General features: G+C 43.8%; 1 protein-coding gene across 1 annotated transcript in view; it reads left to right on the forward strand.

The window, feature by feature from the left end:
• AR (androgen receptor) overlaps positions 1 to 17,945 on the forward strand; it is a 1,020,941-nt gene that overhangs the window by 511,585 nt on the left and 491,411 nt on the right. Inside the window, exon 2 of the mRNA XM_040406185.1 lies at positions 17,599 to 17,750. Within this exon, the coding sequence (XP_040262119.1) occupies positions 17,599 to 17,750 (152 nt within the window). The remainder of the gene's footprint in view (positions 1 to 17,598; positions 17,751 to 17,945) is intronic.

Genomic DNA, 17,945 nt, shown 5'->3' on the forward strand with positions numbered 1-17,945 from the left:
GGCACAAATAGCTCTACCAGGGTTCCTCTCAAAACTTTTTTGGCTTGAGGGGCACAAGACAGGGCTGCCCTCTCTCATCATTGCTCTTCAATCTAGCTATTGAGCCCCTAGCCCGCTACTTAAAGAAAACTGATGCCAATGAGGGGATACATATTGGTTTGCAGGAAATTCACCTCTCTCTTTTTGCAGATGATATAATCCTGTTTTTGGCCAACTTGTCCAGAGATATGACCAAGATCTTCAGAATACTACAGGAATTTGGAGTGGTATCAGGTTTTAAGATAATTCCAGGAAAATGTGAACTATTAACTATTGGACTAGGTAGTCATAGTCATGGGACACGTTTTCGCCAACAGGGTTGCCCATTCTCACATCACTTATCTGGGGGTCAAAATACATCCATACAGCCTACTCTCTATATTCCCTTAACTATGTTCTGACTCGCTGGCAGAGATTGCCTCTATCTCTAGGAAAAAGTCACCTGATAAAAATGATTAGCTTTCCAAAACTACTGTATCCAATGCAGATCATACCGGTTTTGCTCAAGTATAAAGACATTAATACTATAAACTGCCTGTAAGATCCTCACCTGCTTTGCACTCCAGGGGAACCAAGAGGGGTCCTCGTGGAGTTGCGGGACAGGTTATGCGTGTCTCTGATGCACCAGCGCTGACCCCTTTGCGAACCAGTGCGGGGATGCGTTCGCGTGGACATCGGAGGGGAGGACCGTCGGAGTCCCGGGGACAGAGTGGCCAGGCGAGTGACAAGACGCCGCGGCCAGGGTTGTCTCCGGTGTCTCCTACGACTTCCGTTTCCGCATCTGGGTCCACGCGCTCGCATACTCGCGCTGAGTCAATCATGCGTCCGTGCGTACGCACGAGGGCAGGTTCGCAAAGGGATACACGGTCGCGAGTACGCGCTTCTTATGCGCTTCGTCGACCAGTGGCGCATAATATACTGACTCACAAGAGCAAAGTGGATTAGGGAGCCAGCCATGGGTTAATCAACTTGTGATTGCCTTAGGCCATGTACTCAGGTGCAGGGCAATTTGTTCACCTATGGTAGTGGACACTTGGCACCCTGGGATTGGTCAGCAGGCATTTAAAAGGAGGTCTCTCAGGGTGATCAGTGCCCACTGTTATTTTCCCTCAACCAGGTATAGGTCACAACTGCTAGTGACTGAAGACTGCCAGGAACTTTGTCCTTTGCAACGGACCCAAGATCTGGAGTGACTCGACTGCCAAGTGCACAGCATCATTCAGCACAGGTTGGGACTATTCCTGGAATCTCCTTGCCTGGTTTTTGTTATTATTCCTTGTTACCAGCCAGTTTCCTGGACGTTTATGTTTCTGGTGAATAAACACCTTTTTGCTTCCATCACTGGTCTGTTTGTTGGTGCCTTGCATTACACTGCCTTCTCCAAATTCATGTGGTCGGGTAGACAGTCAAGAATTGCTCTAAAGACCCTAAGGGCATCATTAGACAATGGAGGTGTCCAATTCCCTGACATCAGGCGATATAACCTGGCGAGTCTCTTTCGCCATTGCAGGGATTGGCTGAATCATTTGTTACACTATTCAAACTTCCTCTTAGAAAAGGAACTGGTGGGGGGATGGAACTTGGGAGCCCTTCTTCACTCCAAGCTGGCATTACTGCCTTCCGATATAAGATCTTCTGTAGTGATCAGGGACACTCTAGTGACCTGGAAAGAGGTAAGGAAACAATTTGGGCTATCATTTCTGACATCTAAACACGTCATTATGGCAGCACCCAGAATTTAAAATGGGACGTACTAACAAACTGTTTAAAATATGGAGGTCATCGGGCATACACTCCTTTAGGCACGTATTGCATGATAAGAACCCCCACTATGTATCTCTAACGGAGCTGCATGACAAATTTGGCCTGCCTACACACCAGGTTATGCAGCATTTCCAGGTAATGGCTTTTTGTAAGTCCAGGCTGATAGATGTGCGGCAGGAGTGTGTGTCCAATGAACTTGATCCTCTTCTTAAACATGGGGATTCTAAACGCCCATTATCAGATATATGCAAAGCACTGAGGGAAAAAGTGAACACTAAGCTTACTCCACAGCTATTTCAGGGATGGAAATCTTTGCTATCACCTGTAGACATAGGAGATAACCTAATGCTGGGGTGGGCGAGAGTGAGGAAGGCGGTTGCATGTGAAAACTGGAGATAAACACACTTTAAACTGATGAATAGGGTGATTGATGCCTTTAACATCCCTTCTCATGCTAGGAACCCACAAAAAATAACTGCATGCCCCAAATGTGCTTTACCAAGGGCGGATCTGAATCACTACATTTGGATGTGCCCCTTGGTACAAACCTATTGGAAAATGGTCCTATCTTGGATAAAGAATACCTGGCAAGTGGACCTCCCATATGAACCGATGACTGTGCTATTTCATGGCTACTCTGAGAAGTTGAGGGTTTATAGTCTAATAGATTGTGCATTAGTGGTAGCCCTCAGATGTTTAATGAATGCATGGTTGGTACCACATATCCCCTCAGTTAATGATATCCATGCACAAATGAGATATTTTCTACTTATGGAGCAATTGGAGTCCGAAAGACAAAAGAACCATAAGACCAAATACTTTTTGAACAAATGGAAAACCTATATCAGCCAACACCTGACCACAAGTGAGATACAGAAAATCATGAGAAACTACCAATTCACATAATGTTACCTGACTGCAGATCTGAAGAGAAAGCTAGGCACCATGAAAGTCACACGGGTGCAGTGACGTGCAGAGAAGATATAACACAATTGAATAAAAAAGGGGTATGGTGTGCGTACATCCAGATAAGGATAGGGAAAGGGGTGGAGGGAGGAGAGGTTTATTGAGGAAGGAGGGATTATTATTATCATTATTCCTATTGTTACTTTTACTCTTGATGTAAAATTATTGTGAAATGTTCGCTGTGTACTCTTCTATTGTGCAAATAGCCTTGTAAGTACTTAACCTGACGGTGAACAATAAAACATTTTACAACAAAAAAAAAACGGACGGATCAGCCGTAAACTAAGATATGTAATTAAATACTAATAAGATGGAAGCCTTTATTATTCCACTGCCAGCATGCCAACCAAACCCATCCAGTCTGCAATCCTTAGGGTCTTAATGATGACCAGATGACCATCCTCATCTTTTACCGACTTTACTTCTTACAAAAAAGTCTTCATGTCCTAGAATAGTCAGCAATATACAGAGAGAGGAGAAGCTGGATGTTCCTGATGACATCTCATCTTTCTTTCAGTTGGAAGCATGCCCCGGCCGGAAGCACGCCTCCTGCTTGATGCTCACGCTCCGTTATTGAGCGGGGTGACATCACCTGAGCACAACTACAAGAGATAAAATTGGATTTTTCCCATTTCATCTTTTCTAGCTGTGCACAGGTGACATCACCCCGCTCTAAACCAGAGCACGAGCATTAAACAGGAGGCGTGCTTCCGGACAGGGCACGCTTCCATCTGAAAGAAAGAACTAAACTGCCTCTAAAAGACTCTGAGATTGAGCTATGCCATTGGAGCTTTTAACACAGCTGGACTATCGAGGATCAGACCTCGGGAGAAACGAAGATAAAAATGATCTATATCACAAACCAACTGCACTATTTGTATAAGGGAATATTGAATATGGTGGAATCTCAGCAGGAGTCAATTAAGAGACGGTTTAAATTTGATAGTTTGCACAGAAACAATACAGTTTTTTTATATTGCAATTATTTTATAGTCGGTTGTGGTACCGACAGTTTCCTAGCGCTCAAGTTCGACACATCGCAGATCGGGTTGACAGATTACTGGGAGGGGCTGGAAAGATCCAGCAGTCATGTTCCATATTGGAACCAATGACACAGTTAGAGGTAGGTGGAGCGTCTTAAAAATTATTTTAGGATTTAGGTCTTAAGCTTAGGGCAAGGATCTCAAAATTGGGTGTTTTCCAAAATACTACCTGTACCATGAGCCACACAAGAAAGGCAGCGGGAGATTAGGGAGGTTAACAAATGGTTCAAGAACTGGTGTAGGAAGGAGGGGTTTCGGTTCCTGGAGAACTGGGCTGTCTGCTACAGGCTCTATTGTAGGGGTGGGCTGCACCTTAATGGGGAAGGGGCAGCTGTTTTGGGGGAGAAGATGGTGTATGGGATCGTCTCTCTTTCAGGGGGTCACACTCACAGACATCTTCACAGAAACCAGGATTTAAGGGCCAAACCTGTGTTTTATTGCGGCACATCCGCCTAAACATAAACAGTTGTACAAAATAAACTCCTGCCCGTCTGGCTCTACCTAAACACATAGGTTTCCCTGACTCACCTCTAAGTACTGCTTAGTGTCAGGGTCTCAGGCTCCAAGCCTTAGCAGGTTCCACTCATTAAATATCAGTCCACACAGGGGAGAGATCAGGCTTCGCATAGCCTTGTGGCCCCTCAGTCCTCCTGACTGAGGCCACACACAGAGCCTCTGCTCCAGTATTACAGACACTTCTCCCTTCTCAGACTGAGCTACTCTGAGGCGCTTTATGCAAGCCTGATTACAGCAGGCCTCACCTGCGATCACCTCAGGTAGAAAGGAAAACCCGTACTGGAAGGGTGTGGACTGGGAACTCACTCTACCAAGTCTAGCCACCAGTCCAAGTAAAATCCAGCCCAACAAATGTATACAGAAATGTCTCAGCAAACTATGCTTTGCTGAGACTACTGCCACTCTCTGGATTTTATCTGTCTCAATCATCTGAGGTACCTGAAGTGGGACAACACACCTTCCAGCACTGTTCACATTACCACAATGGCTAGAAGGTTGGAGTGTTTAAACTAGGGACTGGGGAGGGTAATTATGTTATGGGAGGGGATGATAATGCAGATAAAGACCTGGGGCGAGGTAATGGAACTGGGGGAGGAATGGAAGGAGGGACTAGAACGGTTTATAAGGAAAGGTGTAGAGTAAAAAATATACATAAACCTCTTAATTGTATGTACACTATTGCTAGAAGCCTGACTAATAAAACTGGTGAACTGGAATTAGTGATGTGTGAGGAGAACTATGACATAGTGGGAATAACTGAGACTTGGCTGGATGATAGATATGACTGGGCAGTTAACTTACAGGGTTACAGTCTGTTTAGAAAGGATTGTCAAAACCGAAGAGGGGTAGGGGTTTGCCAATATGTAAAGTCCTGTCTAAAGCCCTCACTCCGGGAAGATATAAGTGAGGGACATGAACATGTGGAGTCACTGTGGGTAGAAATACAAGGAGGAAAAAACTATTATAAAATACTAATAGGAGTTTATTATAGGCCACCTAATTTACTTCTAAATTAATAAATAGACAAGGCTGAAAATCATAATGAGGTCGTTATTATCTTCAACTACCCAGATATAGACTGGGGAAACTGAAACCTGTGTATCTAGAAACATAGTAACATAGTATATAATGTCGAAAAAAGACATTTGTCCATCCAGTTCGGCCTTTTATCCTGCAAGTTGATCCAGAGGAAGGCAAAAAAAAGCAACTGTGAGGTAGAAGCCAATTTTCCCCACTTAAGGAGGAAAAAATTCCTTCCCGACTCCAATCAGGCAATCAGAATAACTCCCTGGATCAACGACCCCTCTCTAGTAGCTATAGCCTGTAATATTGTTACACTCCAGAAATTCATCCAAGCCCCTCTTGAATTTTTTTATTGTACTCACAATCACCACCTCCTCAGGCAGACAGTTCCATAGTCTCACTGCTCTTACCGTAAATAATGCTTGTGTACAAACCTTCTTTCCTCCAGACGCAGAGGGTGTCCCCTCGTCACAGTCACAGTCCTGGGGATAAATAGATGATGGATGAGATCTCTGTACTGCCCCCTGATATATTTATGCATAGTAATTCAATCTCCCCTCAGTCGTCTTTTTTTCTAAAGTGAATAACCCTTATGTTGATAATGTTTCAGGGTACTGTAGTTGCCCCATTCCAGTTATTACTTTAGTTGCCCTCATCTGAACCCTTTCCAGCTCTGCTATGTCTGCCTTGTTCACAGGAGCCCAGAACTATACACAGTACTCCATGTGTGACTAGTGATTTGCAAAGTGGCAAGACTATGTTCTCAGCACGGTCATCTATGCCCCTTTTGATGCAACCCATTATCTTATTGTGCTTGGGAGCAGCTGCCTGACACTGGTTTTTACTGCTTAGTTTGCTGTTTATAAAAATTCCTAGGTCCTTTTCCATGTTAGTGTTACAGAGTGTTCTACCATTTAGTATGTATGGATGATTTGCATTATTCCTTCCCATGTGCATAACTTTACATTTGTCAGTGTTAAACCTCATCTGCCACTTCTCTGCCCAAGCCTCTAATCTATCCAGATCCATCTGTAGCAGTATATTGTCCTCTTTATTGTTAATTACTTTACACAGTTTAGTGTCATCTGCAAAAGGGAAACAGGTTCTTGGCAATAACCAAAGACAATTACCTTTCCCAACTGGTTCAGGACCCAATTAGAGGGATGGCCACACTGGATTTAGTATTAACCAATAGACCTGACAGAACAACAGATGTGCAGGTTGGGAGACACCTGGGAAATAGTGAACATAAAGTAATAACCTGTCAATTGTCATTCAAAAGAGGGGAATAACAAAAATACCAAACTTCAAAAAAGCAAACCATAGCCAACTAAGAGAGGCCATGGGCCTAACTAACTGGGACAAAGTCCTCAAAAATAAAATTACAGCCACAAAATAGGATATTTTTAAAAGCATCCTAAAATCTAGTTGCGAGAGGTACATACCTTTTATTAAAAAAAATGTTAAGGAACAAGAAAAAACTATGTGGATAAATAGAAATGCAAAGAAAGCAATAAATGACAAAAAAAAGCATTTAAATCATTAAAACAGGAGGGTAGCGAGGAAGCACTGAAAAACTATAAGGAAAAAAATAGACTATGTAAAAGACAAATAAAAGCAGCCAAGCTAGAGACCGAGAGATTAATTGCCAAACAGAGTAAAACTAACCCTAAAATGTTCTTCAATTATATAAATGGCAAAAAGGGTTGCAGAGAGAAATGAGGAGAAAGCAAAGCTATTATTTTTTTTTTTCTCCTCTGTATTCACTGAATGAAATAAACTGTCAGATTAAACACAGAATGTAAAAGTAAATTCCCCATTAAAAGTGCCCTGTCTGACCCAGGAAGAAGTACAGCGGCGTCTTAAAAAGATTAAAAGAGGGAAATCTCCAGGACCAGATGGCATACACCTCCGTATCCTAAGAGAATTAAGTAATGTCATAGACCGATCCTTATTTCTGATATTTAAGGACTCTATACTGACAGGGAGTGTTCCACAGGATTGGCACATAGCAAATGTGGAGCCAGTATTCAAAAAGGGTCCAAAAACAGAGCCCAGAAACTATAGGCCGGCAAGTTTAACATCAGTTTCTGGTAAGCTCTAGACATGACCAGGGAGTCAATGGATGTCATATACTGTATCTTGACTTCTCCAAAGCATTTGACACTGTAGCACATAAAAGATTAGTATATAAAATGAGAATGTTTGGCTGGGGGAAAATGTCGGTAAGTAACTGGCTCAGTGAAAGAAAACATAGGGTGGTTATTAATGGTACACACTCAGATTGGGTCACTGTCACTAGTGGGTTACGACAGGGATCAGTATTGGGTCTTATTCTCTTTAATATATTTCTTAATGACCTTGTAGAAGGCTTGAACAGTAAAATATAATTTTTTGCAGATTGCACTAAACTGTGTAAAGTAATTAACATGGAAGAGGACAGTATACTGCTACAGATGGATCTGAATAGATTGTAGGCTTGGGCAGAGAAGTGACAGATGAGGTTTAACACTGACAAATGTAAAGTTATGCACATGGGAAGAAATAATGCAAGTCACCAGTACATACTAAATGGTAAAACACTGGGTAACACTGACATGGAAAAGGACCTAGGAATTTTAGTGAACAGCAAACTAACCTGTAGAAACCAGTGTCAGGCAGCTGCTGCCAAGGCCAATAAGATAATGGGTTACATCAATAGGGGCATAGATGCCCTTGATGAGAACATAGTCCTGCCACTTTACAAATCACTAGTCAGACCACACATGTACTGTTTACAGTTCTGGTCCCCTGTGAACTAGGCAGACATAGCAGAGCTGGAGAGGGTTCCGAGGAGGGCAACTAAAGTAATAACTGGAATGGATGGACTACAGTACCCTGAAAGATTATTAAAATTAGTGTTATTCACTTTAGAAAAAAGTTGACACAGGGGAGATCTATACAGGGTGGGCCATTTATATGGATAGACCTTAATAAAATGGGAATGGTTGGTGATATTAACTTCCTGTTTGTGGCACATTAGTATATGTGAGGGGGAAACTTTTCAAGATGGGTGGTGACCATGGTAGCCATTTTGAAGTCGGCCATTTTGAATCCAACTTTTGTTTTTTCAATAGGAAGAGGGTCATGTGACACATCATTGTTTTTCTTGGGAAATTCCCAATAAGTTTGGTGTGCTTGGTTTTAACGTAACTTTATTCTTTCATGAGTTATTTACAAGTTTCTGACCACTTATAAAATGTGTTCAATGTGCTGCCCATTGTGTTGGATTGTCAATGCAACCCTCTTCTCGCACTCTTCACACACTGATAGCAACACCGCAGGAGAAATGCTAGCACAGGCTTCCAGTAGCCGTAGTTTCAGGTGCTGCACATCTCGTATCATCTGAAGGCAATCGTCTATGCTGTGAAGATACGAGATGTGCAGCACCTGAAAGTACAGATACTGGAAGCCTGTGCTAGTATTTCTCCTGCGGTGTTGCTATCAGTGTGTGAAGAGTGGGAGAAGAGGGTTGTATTGACAATCCAACACAATGGGCAGCACATTGAACACATTTTATAAGTGGTCAGAAACTTATAAATAACTCATGAAAGAATAAAGTTACGTTAAAACCAAGCACACCATTGTTTTTCTTGTGAAATTCCCAATAAGTTTGATGTGTCACATGACCCTCTTCCTATTGAAAAAACAAAAGTTGGATTCAAAATGGCTGACTTTAAAATGGCCGCCATGGTCACCACCCATCTTGAAAAGTTTCCCCTCTCACATATACTAATGTGCCACAAACAGGAAGTTAATATCACCAACTATTCCCATTTTATTAAGGTGTATCCATATAAATGGCCCACCCTGTACATCAGGGGTCAGTACAGAGATCTCTCCCATCATCTATTTATCCTCAGGACTGTGACGAGGGGACATCCTCTGCGTCTGGAGGAAGGAAGGTTTGTACACAAACATATAAGAGGATTCTTTATCCGTAAGAGCAGTGAGACTATGGAACTCTCTGCCTGAGGAGGTGGTGATAGTGAGTTCACTAAAAGAGTTCAAGAGGGGCTTGGATGTATTTCTGGAGTGTAATAATATTACAAGCTATAACTACTAGAGATGTTGATCCAGGGAGTTATTCTGATTGCCTGATTGGATTCAGGAATTATTTTTTTCCCCTAAAGTGGTAAAAATTTGCTTTTACCTCACAGTTTATTTTTTTTTGGCCTTCCTCTGGATCAACTTGCAGGATAACAGGCTGAACTGGATGGACAGATGTGTTTTTTGAGCCTTATAAACTATGTTACTATGTTACTGTCAGTTTGCATTGTGGAATAGCGCTAGTGATTACAATTCTTGTTAATATTCGGTGTTTACTGTGAAATAACCTGCAAGAGTTTGCAGGCCAGAATGGCAATTATATGTTATTTTAAACCCCATCCACTACAATGGGGCCGCAAAAGATGCGGCCAGCACTTTGTGTGTCAACCAACACGTTGGTATAATTTTGTACGAGTGGTTGGTAATAAGGCTATTTCACATCCGTGTTGTTAATTCCGGTTTTGAGATCTGGCAGAGGATTTAAACAGATCCGTGCCATTTGATACAGCCAGATGCATCAGTTTTAGCTCGTCTTGGTTCCATTAAAAAAAATGAACAAACCGGATCCGGTATGAGAATCATTGTCAATGGGCACCATATCTTAGCAAAAAAAAAAAAAACAGATCCGGCACAATTGACTTGCATCGATTTTCATGCCCAATCCAGTTTGTTCCGTTTCGCAAACTGGACACACAACCGCAGCTTGCATCAGTTTTGTGTAAAGCACCAAAACGCAACAAAACGGAACAGATGCATATTTTTGCATCCTGATCAGTTCTGTCACCATTGACAATGAATGGGGACAAAATTGAACTGTTTTATTCAGGTTTTGAGGTCCTCTGCCAGATCTGAAAACCAGGATTGGAAGCGCAGATAAGAAAGTAGCCTAAGCCATTTTTATAGTCAGGCAAATATATATGTTTAGTTAGAGCTCAGCCAAGCTGTCATTGATTTGTGTTTTGGGCTTGAACGCGGTGTCACTGTTTCTGACTGCATTTGATCCCATTTTGCCAAGCGCTACTGAGCTAATTCCCACAGGTGGTATAAACTTAGACTTGGGACTTAGACTTAGACTTTGTGCCAGACTTATTATCCAGAATCTGCCAATTTGATAAAACTTGTGCATTTTTAAACTGTCTGGTCTAAGGGCCCTTTCACACTATCTGATGATCAAACAAATTTTTGGAAATAAATGGCCCTGTAAATGCTTGTTCCTAATAATTGGCCCGTGTAAAGGTGCCACTGATCACCTGGCAAAAGAAAGCAATGACCATTTGACAGCGGAATGCATCTTTTTTTATTTGGCACCTAATGTTGTTGGTCGGCAGCACATCGGCCTATTTAAACAGGTGATGTGCTCCTGACATTACACATAGTAAATGGGGGACACACAATCGTAATAATGATCATTCCTCCCCCTTTCACTTTGAATTGGATCTTTAAATTAATGCTGATCCAACTTTTTTTTTTCTATATTGCCCAGTATCAGTGTGTAAATCTGCCCTGCTGGCTCACATCTTAAGTCTCAGTTAAAAATAGTTTTTGCAATTTTTTTTTTCTTTTGAAAAACTGAACCTTAAGGATCATCTGTAAGCATGATCAACCCTATTAAACCACGCATACCAATTAAAATGATACATTTGTTATGTTTGTGGGTAGAACCATTGCTGAGATATCTGTGTCTTAGTAATATGCAAATCAGTTGGTTCATGCACCAAGGAACTGGCCAGAGCCCTTGGAGCACTGCTTTTGTAACACTCCTATGATCTGTGTACCCGCTCCCTTTGCTGGATTGTATAGCCCTGTCAATCAAAGGGGAGTGCCCAGATCAAAGGGGTGTTACAAAAGCTGTGCTTCAAACTTTGAGGTGGTTACATCTTCTAGTCTATTCTACGGACAGTATATACTTGAAGATGTAGCCGCCTCCAAGTTTGAATTCACTCCTACTATCCCACCTAAGGAGTGGCTGTTCTCAATGCATTTTTATTATCCCACCTATTGCACAGGTTACTTTGATTTGGTGTTACACATTGCTGTGCTTGCTCTTCATGTCATTGGATGCTTAAATGCATATGGCGATAACAATTAGAAGCAGATAATATGTGCAAGGTCTGCTCTCCTGAATGTAGATGCCCAATAGTGACAGGTATCAAATAGAGTAGGTTCCTGCCTGACTGAGATCACCTTCCCCTGGTAGGCTGGCAAAGATGTGTTTTGTTCAAAATTTATTGGCTGAGAATCGCAGATTTTATCATATCAGAATGAGGTTTTAGTCTACATATACTTTTTTGTATTGTTATGTAAGTGCTATTATTTGTAACGGTCACGTACACACACACACAGGGGGGAGGGAAGTGACCACTGCGCTCCACCCTTACCCCTGGCCCTGCCTACTTGCCTCGCGAGTCCTAATGACAGGGGACAACTGGACGGCAATCCCTAACTTGGAGTAAGTGCAGGGATGACAGACAGACAAACAACAGGACGTGAACGGACCGAGTCAATACCAGGAAAGCTGCAAAGTACAAATGGAGCAAGCAGAGAATTGTCAGGAGAAGCCGGGGTCATAAATACCAGGAGAGCAGAGAAGTGCAAGAGGAGTCCTAAGAGAGTAGTCAGGTGGGAGCCGAGGTCACAATACCAGAACGGAAGCGCAGTACAGGAGTAGCAGGCAAAAGGATGGTCAGGGAACAGGATCAGGTAAGTATTCAGCAGTCCAACAAATAGCCAGGAACCTAGAAATTAACAGGCAACCTGTAGCCAGCAGGCTGCCTGTATTTATAGTGGGGAGTGAGGGTCATGTGACGTGGCCAGCGTCACATGACCGACAGACCAACCAGTCGAGCACCGAGTGATCAGCTCGGCGCTCAAGGCAGACTAGGAGCAGGGAGCCACCCAGCTAGTAAAGCCGCCTTGGGAATGAGGTCAAACACAGAACCTCATTCCAATAGCTAAGCAACAGTTCTGCAGGCAATGGGGGACCGAGTGCACCTTCGGAACCCCGTGACAGTACCCCCCCTTTTACGAGGGGCCACCGGACCCAAGACTTCAGGCGATGGCTTTTCAGGGTGTTCTAAATGAAATTTACGAACAAGTCTAGGAGCATGAACCTCCCTGGCAGGTACCCAAGATCTCTCTTCAGGTCCATACCCCTTCCAGTGAATCAGGTACTGCAAGGAATTACGCACCTTCCTGACATCCACTATTTTAGACACCACATACTCGACAGCATTATTAACAAGAACCGGCGGAGGTGAGGCTTTTGATGGTACTACCGGTTCAAAATATTTTTTAAGCAGAGATTTATGGAACACATTATGAATGTGGAATGACTCAGGCAGCTCCAACCTAAAAGATACCGGGTTAATCACTTCCATGATCTTATATGGTCCAATAAAACGAGGAGCAAATTTTTTAGAAGTTACCTTGAGAGACAGATTCTTGGAGGACAACCATACTTTATCCCCAACCTGAAAGTTTACCCCCCTTGAACGTCTCCTATCGGCCTTGAGTTTTTGAGAACATTGAGCCTTTTCTAGGTTCGATTGAACCCGGGCCCAAACTGTGCACAGTTTGGAGGAGAGTTTATCCGCTTCAGGGTTAGAGGAGGAGACGGACGACCCAGAATGAAAACGGGGATGAAAACCATGGTTACAAAAGAAAGGGGAGACCCCAGCAGAAGAATTGACACGGTTATTCAAAGCAAATTCAGCCAACGGAAGGAATTTGACCCATAATTGCTGGTCATCAGCAACATACAACCTCAAGAATTGTTCCACAGACTGATTAAGGCGTTCAGTCTGCCCATTACTCTCAGGATGATAGGCGGAAGAAAAAGACAATGAAATTTTACATCTTTGACAGAAGGCCCTCCAGAATTTGGACACAAACTGCACACCCCTGTCAGAAACAATATTTTCCGGGATGCCATGTAAACGAACAATCTCTCTCACAAAAATAGACGCCAGGGTTTTAGCATTCGGAAGTTTAGACAGGGGAATGAAATGAACCATCTTGCTAAACCTATCGACCACTACCCAAACCACAGTCTTACCCTCCGCCAGCGGTAGGTCAGTTATAAAGTCCATCGAGATATGGGACCAGGGTCTACTGGGAATGGGTAGGGGTCGTAGGTTACCAGCAGGGCGAGTCCTAGGTGTCTTGGACCTGGCACAAACCTCACAGGCTGACACGTAGGACTTGACATCCCTAGTTAGAGTGGGCCACCAATAAGATCTAGAAACCAGATCCTTAGTGCCCTCAACACCCGGATGTCCACAAAAGGCAGAATCGTGACACTCACCCAACAGCTGGAGACGAAATTGTACGGGAACAAACAACTTATCTGTTGGGGTGGATACCGGTGCCAGATGTTGTTCAGACCTAATGCGAGCCAAGATATCCTGGGTAAGAGCTGCTAAGAAGATTTTTGCTGGTAGGATGGATTCAGGTGGTACCTCAGTAGGTAGAAAAGCCTGGAAGCTCCGAGATAATGCGTCCGCCTTCACATTTTTACTTCCCGGCCTGAACGTGATGGAAAAATCAAAACGAGTAAAAAACAGAGCCCATCTGGCTTGACGGGGATTCAACCTCTTAGCAGACTCGAGAAACATAAGGTTTTTATGGTCAGTGACAACAGTTACACAATGTCTTGCCCCCTCCAGGAAATGCCTCCACTCCTCAAATGCCCATTTAATGGCCAGCAGCTCCCTATTCCCTATGTCGTAGTTTCTCTCCGTGGGAGAGAATTTCCTGGAGAAGAAGGCACATGGTCTCAGATTAGTGAGGCTAGCAGGACCTTGTGAAAGGACTGCTCCTGCGCCGTCCTCGGACGCATCCACCTCCACAATAAAAGGTTTCTCCTGATCAGGCTGGATCAGAATGGGAGCGCTACTGAATGCCTTTTTTTAATTTTTCAAATGAAGAAATGGCCTCAGTAGACCAATTCTCCAAATCCGCCCCTTTCTTAGTAAGGCCGGTCAACGGTTTAGCAATTACGGAAAAATTTATAATAAATTTACGATAGTAATTGGCGAAACCTAAAAACCGTTGTAAGGCCTTTAAGGATGAAGGTCTTACCCATTCCTTAATTGCTAGTACCTTACCAGGATCCATCTTGAAGGCGTGAGGAGTCAGAACATGCCCTAGAAACAGAATCTCCTGTACACCAAAGACACATTTCTCTTGTTTAGCGGATAGCTGATTCTCCCTCAACACCTCTAATACTTGTTTAACATGAGACACATGGGATTCGAAGTCAGGAGAGAATATCAAAATGTCGTCAAGATAGACAATAACAAATTTACCTAAGTACTCCCTAAGAATGTCATTCATGAAGTTTTGGAACACAGCTGGTGCATTGCTGAGTCCAAAAGGCATCACTTGATATTCAAAGTGTCCTACCGGAGTATTGAACGCCGTCTTCCATTCGTCTCCCTCCTTGATTCGGATTAGATTGTATGCCCCTTTCAGGTCAATTTTGGAAAACCAGGTTGCCCCCAGAACCTGGTTAAATAAATCCGGAATCAATGGGAGGGAGTATCTATTCTGGACAGTGATTTTATTTAATCTCCGGTAATCGATACATGGCCTAAGACCACCATCTTTTTTCTTAACGAAGAAAAACCTCGCCCTCATAGGAGAGACAGAAGGTCTAATATGCCCTTTACCAAGGCTCTCCTTAATATAATCTTCCATGGCCTTGCGTTCGGGCATAGAAAGATTATAAATTCGTCCTTTAGGAAACTTGGCCCCCTCTACTAGCTCTATGGTACAATCATAAGGTCTATGGGGGGGGGGGGGGGGTAGAACCTCCGGGGTTGGTGATGAGAATACATCAGAATATTCTCTAACAACAGAGGGTAAAGTATCAGACTTTACTGAGACCCCAGCCTGTACCACGGACAAGCACGAGTCACACTTAGGCCCCCATCTCACCAACTCCCCATTGGACCAATCTATAGTGGGGTTATGTAGTCGGAGCCAAGGCAACCCTAGTACCACCTCAGCAGGTAGGTTCTCCAGGACTAGAAGCGAACATCTCTGAGTGGCACACACCCACGGTTAGAGAAATCTCCGAGGTACATAAGCTCACCGTACCACCAATAAGAGGAGTAGCATCAATAGCCATGACATGGATAGGAGTTGGTAAGGCAAACATAGGAATACCCAATCTTACAGCATACTCAGAATCAATAAAGCTAGCCGCTGAGCCAGAATCAATAAAGGCCTTACCCGGCCATTTATCTACTCCCAGAGAAATCGTAATGGGTACCGAAAGCTTACATTTAGAAAATTCAGGGTGTACCTGGTCTTTAGGTTGCCTTGTTTTAGGAGACTTGACAGAGAGGACCTTCTTAGGACACTGGTTGATCCAATGGTCAGGATCTCCACAGTAAAAGCATTCTCCACGTCTGCGGCGAAGATTCCCTCGGGTCATGCCAACCTGCATGGGTTCCTCGGTGGAGACCTCAGCATTGTCTCTGGGATAGGCCTCTGGCTGGACCACCATCTGGGAAGAGAACTGTTGTTCCTGTCATCTCTCTCTAACCCGTCGGTCAAGTCGGACAACAAGGGTCATCATCTCCTCTAAGGTCTCTGGAAGTTGATAACTGACCAGAAGATCCTTTAATTTATCAGACAGACCTGACCTGAACTGACTCCTCAGGGCTGGTTCGTTCCATCCTGAGGGGACACACCACCTTCTGAATTGGGTGCAATAATCCTCCGCTGGTAAATTGCCCTGAACCAGTGCTTTTAGAGCCGTCTCGGCTACTAGAGCCCTGTCTGGTTCATCATAGAGGGTACCCAAGGCCTGAAAGAACCCCTCCACAGAATACAAACAACTGGTGCCAGCAGGTAAAGAGAACGCCCAGTCCTGGGGATCACCCTGTAATCGGGAAATGATAATGCCCACGCGTTGACTCTCGGGACCAGAGGACACGGGGCGCAAACGGAAGTAAAGTTTGCAACTCTCCTTAAAAGAGAGAAACTTCCTCCGGCTCCAGAAAAGGGTTCTGGGAGCTTAATCTGGGGCTCAAAATGCGGACTGGAGGCCTGAGGAGTGGAAGAACCTTGCCCTAACTCAAAAGAACTGAGTTTTTCCCCTAACTCCTGCACCCTCTGCGTCAGATTAGAGACATGGTCAGTCAGGGTCACCAGAGGATTCATAATACAGTGGTTATTGGGCCTGTTAATCTGTAACGGTCACGTACACACACACACAGGGGGGAGGGAAGTGACCACTGCGCTCCACCCTTACCCCTGGCCCTGCCTACTTGCCTCGCGAGTCCTAATGACAGGGGACAACTGGACGGCAATCCCTAACTTGGAGTAAGTGCAGGGATGACAGACAGACAAACAACAGGACGTGAACGGACCGAGTCAATACCAGGAAAGCTGCAAAGTACAAATGGAGCAAGCATAGAATTGTCAGGAGAAGCCGGGGTCATAAATACCAGGAGAGCAGAGAAGTACAAGAGGAGTCCTAAGAGAGTAGTCAGGTGGGAGCCGAGGTCACAATACCAGGACGGAAGCGCAGTACAGGAGTAGCAGGCAAAAGGATGGTCAGGGAACAGGATCAGGTAAGTATTCAGCAGTCCAACAAATAGCCAGGAACCTAGAAATTAACAGGCAACCTGTAGCCAGCAGGCTGCCTGTATTTATAGTGGGGAGTGAGGGTCATGTGACGTGGCCAGCGTCACATGACCGACAGACCAACCAGTCGAGCACCGAGTGATCAGCTCGGCGCTCAAGGCAGACTAGGAGCAGGGAGCCACCCAGCTAGTAAAGCCGCCTTGGGAATGAGGTCAAACACAGAACCTCATTCCAAAAGCTAAGCAACAGTTCTGCGGGCAATGGGGGACCGAGTGCACCTTCGGAACCCCGTGACATTATTTAGTTTTTTCTTTAAATGTGGCCTTGTACATCCACATATTTATATATCATGTCATGCAGGATGTTTTTATATCTTTGCCCTTAATAAGGGCACAAGAAAACTGGTGATAAATAGCAGTCCTTGCAATGACAATAATTTCAATGAAAAAATTTTTTTTATATGAATGCTGCACTTTGTATCTTTTTATCACTTTGTATCTTTTTTATCATAGCATGTGTCTGGCTTGCCCAGAATAATTTGCCTTTTATGTGTACTTTCTAGGCTGGAAGGAGGCAGAGAACACCTGCTACCCATTGACTATTACTTCCCACCACAGAAGACCTGCTTGATCTGTGGAGATGAAGCATCTGGATGCCACTATGGAGCCCTCACTTGTGGTAGCTGTAAAGTCTTCTTCAAGAGAGCAGCTGAAGGTAGAAGTAAAATGTTTTCTTTTTTTGTACATGTGTGTGTATTCACAACAAAGATACCAAATTGTATTTTATTGCATTAGAAGTAGACCTCATAAGAATAACACAGAGTCTTCTAAGAATACCTAAGTACATATTTGTACTTGATACAGTACTTTGAGAAGCAGTTTCCAAGTGGAGATTGCTTCAGGCAAATTG

This window comes from Bufo bufo, chromosome 8, assembly GCF_905171765.1.
Source record: "Bufo bufo chromosome 8, aBufBuf1.1, whole genome shotgun sequence".
NCBI classification, from domain to species: Eukaryota; Metazoa; Chordata; class Amphibia; order Anura; family Bufonidae; genus Bufo; species Bufo bufo.